This window comes from Leptonychotes weddellii, unplaced genomic scaffold (genome assembly GCF_054177405.1).
Source record: "Leptonychotes weddellii isolate Sample4059 unplaced genomic scaffold, ASM5417740v2 HiC_scaffold_11135, whole genome shotgun sequence".
Taxonomy (NCBI): Eukaryota; Metazoa; Chordata; class Mammalia; order Carnivora; family Phocidae; genus Leptonychotes; species Leptonychotes weddellii.
In genome coordinates, this window is record NW_027688815.1 from 106 (window position 1) to 6,998 (window position 6,893).

Below are 6,893 nucleotides of genomic sequence, written 5' to 3' on the forward strand. Positions count from 1 at the left end.
AGGGTTCTAGAGGGGAGGGGGGTGGGAGGATGGGTTAGCCTGGTGGTGGGTATTGAGGAGGGCACATTCTGCATGGAGCACTGGGTGTTATGCAGAAACAATGAATCATGGAACACTACATCTAAAACTAATGATGTAATGTATGGGGATTAACATAAGAATAAAAAAAACATGAACAAAGGAACAAAAAAATATAGACAAATCAAAAAACAGACTCTAACTACAGAGAACAAATGGATGGTTACTAGAGGGGAGGTGGATGGAGTGATGGGTGAAATAGGTGAAAAGTATTTCAAAAAAAGGTATTAAGAGTACACTGTTGATGAGCACTGAGTAATATGGAATTTTTGGATCACTGTATTGTACACCTGAAACTAATATAACACTGTATGTTAACTATACTGGAATTAAAATTTAAGATAAAATTGGGGTGCCTGGGTGGCTTAGTCGTTAAATGGCTGCCTTCGGCTCAGGTCATGATCCCAGGGTCCTGGGATCGAGCCCCGCATCGGGTTCCCTGCTATGCAGGGAGCCTGCTTCTCCCTCTCCCACTCCCCCTGCTTGTGTTCCCTCTCTCGCTGTGTCTCTCTCTGTCAAATAAATAAAATCTTAAAAAAAAAAATTGAGAAAATTTTTGAAAAAACATAGTATCCCCCGGCCTCTACCAACTAGATGCCACTCACCTAACACCAAGCATTGACAACCAAAAATGTCTCCACACATTGCCATGTGTCCTCTGGAGGCAAAACAGTTAAGAATAGCTGTACTAGACAGTTCTCCTTGACTGAAATATATTTTTAATCTATGAAGACCTATATGTAATAGCTGACATACTTAATGTTGTTAATGCTTATTTCTAAAAATCCTCTTCTGCAAATCAAGATAGTTTTCCAGTAAGTCAGAATCAAATCTGGGTAGTTTGGTTTCAGCAGTCCACTGCCCTCCTGCACTGGCTCATAACATTCTATCCTTTCTGTAGCAAATTGCAATAGCGAGAGAGGGGGACTTGCTGACAAAGGAGCGTCTCTGCTGTGGCCTGTCTATGTTTGAAGTTATCCTGACTCGGATCCGGACCTTTCTGGATGACCCTATCTGGCGTGGGCCTCTGCCCAGCAATGGAGTCATGCATGTGGATGAGTGTGTTGAGTTTCACAGACTGTGGAGTGCCATGCAATTTGTCTACTGTATTCCTGTGGGAACACACGAGTTTACAGTCGAGTAAGTATGTGCTCAGTGGACGGGGAAGTGGGAGCGGGGGAGGCTAACAGAGAAGACTGCATTCCTCTGGAAGTTGACTAGAGGTTTGCTGAGCTGCTTTAAAGCCGTTTAAGTGGAGGTTCTTACTTCATGCTCAGGCGGTGACTCAGGGTGAAGTTTCTAGATGTTCTCTGAACCCATGGAAACTTAGGCAGGTTCAGTATGCGTTTTTCAGGGGTGGGGCAGGTGTCCACAGCTTCCCAAAGTCATCCTTCTTGATGAGTCCATGATCTAAAAAAAAGGTTAAGAAGCAGTGTGCCAGAGGAACCCAAAAGAGATGTTTACCAAAAAGAAGGACACATCTCCTGCTGCTCAGCATTCCCTTCCTGACTTGTTTCAAGTGGATTCCTTGCTCATTGACGTCTGGACACAGACTTATAAAAGACTTTATAATTTTTGTTGATTGCCCATTGTACTTGCTGCTTCTTGTTTTTAGGCAGTGCTTTGGCGACGGGCTCCACTGGGCTGGCTGTATGATCATTGTACTTCTTGGGCAACAGCGGCGCTTCGCAGTCCTGGATTTCTGCTACCACCTACTTAAAGTCCAGAAACATGATGGCAAAGATGAGATTATCAAAAATGTGGTATGTGGAAGCTTCACAAAATAATCATACTTTGTACTTATTAAAAGTCCTTTTTTGGGGAATGCTTTTCATCCCAGTACATAAGGTGACTGACACCAGCTGAAGCTTTCTTTTCATTTCCAAAATGAATCTAAATATACTTGATAAGTAAAGCAGTCAGGCAGTTAAAGTACTAATTGTTCCATGTTCTTTCTCCTTTTAGGGTACTTAGATCTGCTTCATATTATACAGCTTTATAGGATCTGCATTTTCAGATTATTGACATACTATTCCAGTCTTCTGGCTTCTTTGTGCCCAAAGTGTGTGTGGTTTGTTTTGTTTGATTTGTTGGTTTGTTTGCTTGTTTTGGCACCTTTAAGATCTTTTTCCCTTTGTCATTTTATGGATTCTTTATAATTGAATTCTAGAAAATACTCAGCCATTATCTTTTCAAGTATTTTAGTCTTTTCTTCCATTCTCTCTATTCTCTTTTAGGACTACAATTACATTCTTGTTAGACATTCTTCTGGTTCCCTTATCCCTTATCCTGTTAGTTTTCTAATTACTTTCCTAATCCACAACAGATTGCCAGACATTTAGTGGTTTAAAACGATACCCATTCTCTCAGTTCTGTCGGTCAGAAATCCTAGTACAGCATGACTCAGTTGGGTCCTCTATCATCTCAAGGCCAAAATTAGTGTATCTGTAGGGCTATGTTCCTTTCTGGAGCCTCTACAGATGAATCTGCTGGACACAGTCCCTTGCAGTTGGAGGACTAAGGTCCCCATTTCCTTGCTGGCCATTAGCCCACATCTCAAGTCCCTCCCATGCATCCAGTCTTTCAACTTTCCTTTCTGCCATACCTCCTGCCTCCACCTGGAGAAAGTTCTTTTCGCATATGATTAGATTGGGTTCACCTCGAAAATCCAGGGTACTTTCCCTATTTTGAAGTCTATAATCTTAACTACATTTTCAAAGTCTCTTTTGCCATGGAAGGTAACATGTTCATAGGTTCTGGGGATTGGGGCATGGATGTCTTCAAGGGGCCACTCCACCTCCCATGTCTTCATTTTCTTGTCTCTCTGGGCTGTTCCCGGAATACTGTATTATTCTGTTAACTAATTCACTTTAACTCTAATCTCCTGTTTTTAGTTTTGAATGATAGGAGTATAACTTGTAATTCTAGTGTCTGAAGCCTCAAAGGTTTTCTAAAACTCTGAAATATTTTGTGTGTTGGGTTTATTTGCCAGCTCTTGTCCAATTGAACTTAATTTAGATTGCTTTTCTTTTCTTTTTTAAAGATTTATTTATTTGAGGGATAGGGAAACTCAGGGAGATTCCACGCTAAGCGTGGAGCCTGATGTGGGGCTCGATCTCATCACCCTGAGATCATGACCTGAGCTGAAACCAAGAGTCGGACGCTCCACCAACTTCACCACCCAGGCACCCCATGGATTGCTTTTCTCCCAAGATTTTTGCTTCTCATCTCCACGAACTGTTACCAAATTGGGGTCACCTTGTTGGGAGTTTCGACGTGTAGTCCCACTTGTTTATAGCCCAGGACATCTCTTCCCACTGCTGCTGGTGGCATCTGTCCCTTAGGAAGTCCTGGCTTCTGCTTTACCTCCTGCATAGACAAAACCTGCAATGCTTTTTAAAGTGTCTTCCTGTGTATGTGTGTGTGCACATGCGTGTGTTCTTTATCCAGTTCTGTTGTACCAGCACAGTCTATCAAAGTATGCTGTCCACAAGAATTGGAATCTAAGACTTGGATTACTGGTCTTTCCCCACTGACCATATTATTTTCATCTTTACATTCACAGTTTTTAATACACAGCAGCTTCTTAATACCTGTGTTGAATGAATAGTAGGTCTGTAACAGGTAAACCTACAGTCAGTAGCATGAGACCAATAGAGAGATGTGTTTAAATGCAAAATATATTCATTGTTCCAATAGGTACATTAAAGAGATATGTGTGCTAGTAGTTTGCTGTAATTTTTATGAGAAAATGTGAAAATCCTGCCATTTTGAAACATGAATAAATGTACATGTTTTAATAGTAAGACATCCTAATTTTAACTGTTGCAGCCATTGAAGAAGATGGTGGAGAGAATTCGCAAGTTCCAGATTCTAAATGATGAGATAATCACTATCTTGGACAAGTACTTGAAGTCTGGCGATGGAGAAAGCACCCCCGTGGAGCATGTTCGCTGCTTTCAGCCTCCTATCCACCAGTCCCTGGCCAGCAGCTGAGGACATGTGTATCATATTTTTGAAGAGTCCCAGTACTGACTGCATTTAATAACTATAAGGGCATGTTTTTCTTTCCATAAACTATTTAGCGAGATTTTTAGGGACGGTTTTTCAGTATCTCTGTGCGTGTTAAAGGGGGGTACTTTTCAATTTAAAAGCTTAATTTTATAAAATTGACTTATTTTTCTAGACTAAAATTGTATATGCTTTTGGTAATTAGAAAGTCTGAGAATATGGGCTGCTTATTGTTGCCATCATGTTCTTACAGCATTATTTTCCATTTTTCTATGGAATGTTCCAACAGCTAGCTATGTCAGAGTGCTGCTGAGTTCATCCATTTATTCCTTAGCAAAGGATCAGTAATATGTGGGGAAAGATTTATGGACTTAAACTTAATAACCAGCTCATTGTAATAAAATGCACTACCAATTAGAATTAATGATTATTTAGCTTTTAAGGATTTTTCTGATGGTCTTTTATGAGTAACCTTTTCTAAGTCATTGTTCCCTTCCCTTTTTTGTGTCAACGTTTCAGAAAATAGTAAACTTGATTCCTCTGCTTCTACTAAATCCAGTTGTGACAGAATCTAATTTGTAAGGTATGATTTAAAGGTTACAGAAATAAAACTAATAAAACTTATTTGTGTTTATTCAGTGTTGTGACCTACGCCCCGGTTTGGGCAAGGTACTTTACTTATCTGCACAGACCTGGCCCAGGAGATCTGAGTCTAGGCCACCTGCAGCCTTCCAAGAAGGGACAAGATCATGATATGGAGTAACTGCCATATGGCTTTGGAAACAGAACACTAAAATCCAGCAGCATCATACATGCTACTGAAAATAAAGTCTGTGAACTATTCCATTGTACTCTTTAACCTTAATATGAAATAGAATTCTTCTTTACCAAAAGTTACCTAAAAATACTGCTTTTGGTAATGTGAATAACCCTGGGGCCAGCATTCTGCCACAGACCGAGGGTAGCATCATCTGCTCACCCTATACTGGAGTATAGACTATGAGGAATTAATGATTAATGGCCAAATTTAAGTAATTCATATTACTAAGTTCTCTAAGACTCCATTATAAACCAAATAACATGTAAACATTTATGTACAATTTCAAGTGTTATAAGATGTTGAATTAAGAATGTATTAATCTATGCATTCTGAGTGCCGTATCACACCCATGGGGGTGAAAACTGGTTCTTACTCTATTAGGTGTACAGATCTATAGTACATAAACAGTGTATCATCTGTGACAGTAAGATTACATGGGGGAGGCAATTAGAAAAACAAAGTCTACAAAGGCTCCTTAGAGGATTAAAAAAAAAAAATGCTGGGGAAAGGGAATTTATGTCATGAAACTTTGCCCTGATAAAGCCAAGAGAGCTGTGCGGTGGGACATTGGTGCCGTCATGACAGTGAGGCTCCGGCAACCCCCCAGGCAAGGACAGTGAGGCACCAGTGGTGACTGGTTACACAGTAGGGGTCAAGCTGTGTGACCTTGGGCAGGAGCAGCACAGTGGAAACAAGCCCATGTACTTCCTACTACCCAGGTGGAAATGGTCTACTTTTTATTTTTTTAAAATATTTTATTTATTTGAGAGAGAGAGAATGAGAGACCGAGAGTATGAGAGAGAGGAGGGTCAGAGGGAGAAGCAGACTCCCTGCCAAGCAGGGAGCCCGATGCAGGCCTCGATCCCGGGACTCCAGGATCATGACCTGAGCCAAAGGCAGTCGCTTAACCAACTGAGCCACCCAGGCGCCCAAATGGTCTACGTTTTAAAGCCCAATTAATTGCTATGATGATTGGTTCTGAAGCTGGATGGAATTCATTATACTAGTCTACCTTTTTTGCATACATTTGAAATTTTCCATAAACATCATCTTTTCATGGACATTTTTAGACCAAAATACACCGTGATCTGAACAAACTCTAAAGCAAAATAGATACTGGGTACAAAGAAACCATATTTTACAAACACCGTGTTTGTTCTAAACATTCAGACTTAGAAAAGAACTGTTCCAATTTGTCTTTTTATTATAACATGAGCTAAATTTAAGAAATTAGTCTTTGGACTTTATTTCCCAGAGTTGTTAGAAGATCTAAATGACAATATAACTCATTATGAAAATATACTGAAAAGTACAAGAGTTGATGTAAAATGGTAAATCAAGATTCCAGGTATCAAGGGATTAGAGTAAGTGAAGAATGAAACCAGTCAGGCTACAGCCTGACAGACGCAGATGAGCTGGTTTAGCAAGGTGCCATCAAGGAATACGAAGACCATCAAATGTGTGGTGATAAGTCACAGTGTGAGAAACCTCCCATCAGGCAGCTTCCTACCCTTTTTTGTTTGGTAAATTGAGTTTTTCTTCATTTAATAACAGGATTCTCTTAAACTAACATCTCAAAATTAAAATAATTCATCAAACAGGAGTCATTTTTATAGGTAAGGTAAATCACAGGATAATGTATTAGGAAAATTTTGTTCCTTTTTAAATCAAAAAGCCTTCAAATGGTCAGGGATTGATGGAGTGGGGATGACAAATGTACATTTCAGATTTTCATCACCAATGAAAAAATAAAAGATTTTCATAGACTTAAAACTGTCAGTGCATTTAGATTTCAGTGAAAGAAAAATTTAAAATACCTCTATAATAATACAATGTTAATAGAAATTGGCCAGGTACTGAGGTCATTTTAGTGAGCTACCATCATGTAAATATAAGAAAAGTAATTTCTTGGTCCAAATCTGTGAAACTTTAAAAAAGATTGTCTCCAGAGAACATTTTTTTTGAGAACAATGCTTTTTCAGAC

The 6,893-nt window shown here is 39.5% G+C and overlaps 1 protein-coding gene across 1 annotated transcript; it reads left to right on the forward strand.

The window, feature by feature from the left end:
* The first annotated feature begins 215 nt into the window (after positions 1-215).
* On the forward strand, positions 216-4,713 carry LOC145718140 (cytoplasmic FMR1-interacting protein 1-like). Its single transcript, XM_081809577.1, has 3 exons — positions 216-1,218; positions 1,694-1,841; positions 3,910-4,713. The coding sequence occupies exons 1-3, from the start codon at positions 1,043-1,045 to the stop codon at positions 4,072-4,074; spliced, it is 489 nt and encodes a 162-aa protein (XP_081665703.1). The 5' UTR covers positions 216-1,042; the 3' UTR covers positions 4,075-4,713.
* Positions 4,714-6,893: the final 2,180 nt, after the last annotated feature.

What these genes read in the sequence shown, in the direction of transcription:
- LOC145718140 (XM_081809577.1), top strand. Translation starts at nt 1,043, where the DNA reads ATGTTTGAAGTTATCCTGACTCGGATCCGGACCTTTCTGGATGACCCT. An exon ending in ACACACGAGTTTACAGTCGA is followed by an intron (nt 1,219 to 1,693) that starts GTAAGTATGTGC and finishes TCTTGTTTTTAG; the next exon opens with GCAGTGCTTTGGCGACGGGC. An exon ending in ATGAGATTATCAAAAATGTG is followed by an intron (nt 1,842 to 3,909) that starts GTATGTGGAAGC and finishes TAACTGTTGCAG; the next exon opens with CCATTGAAGAAGATGGTGGA.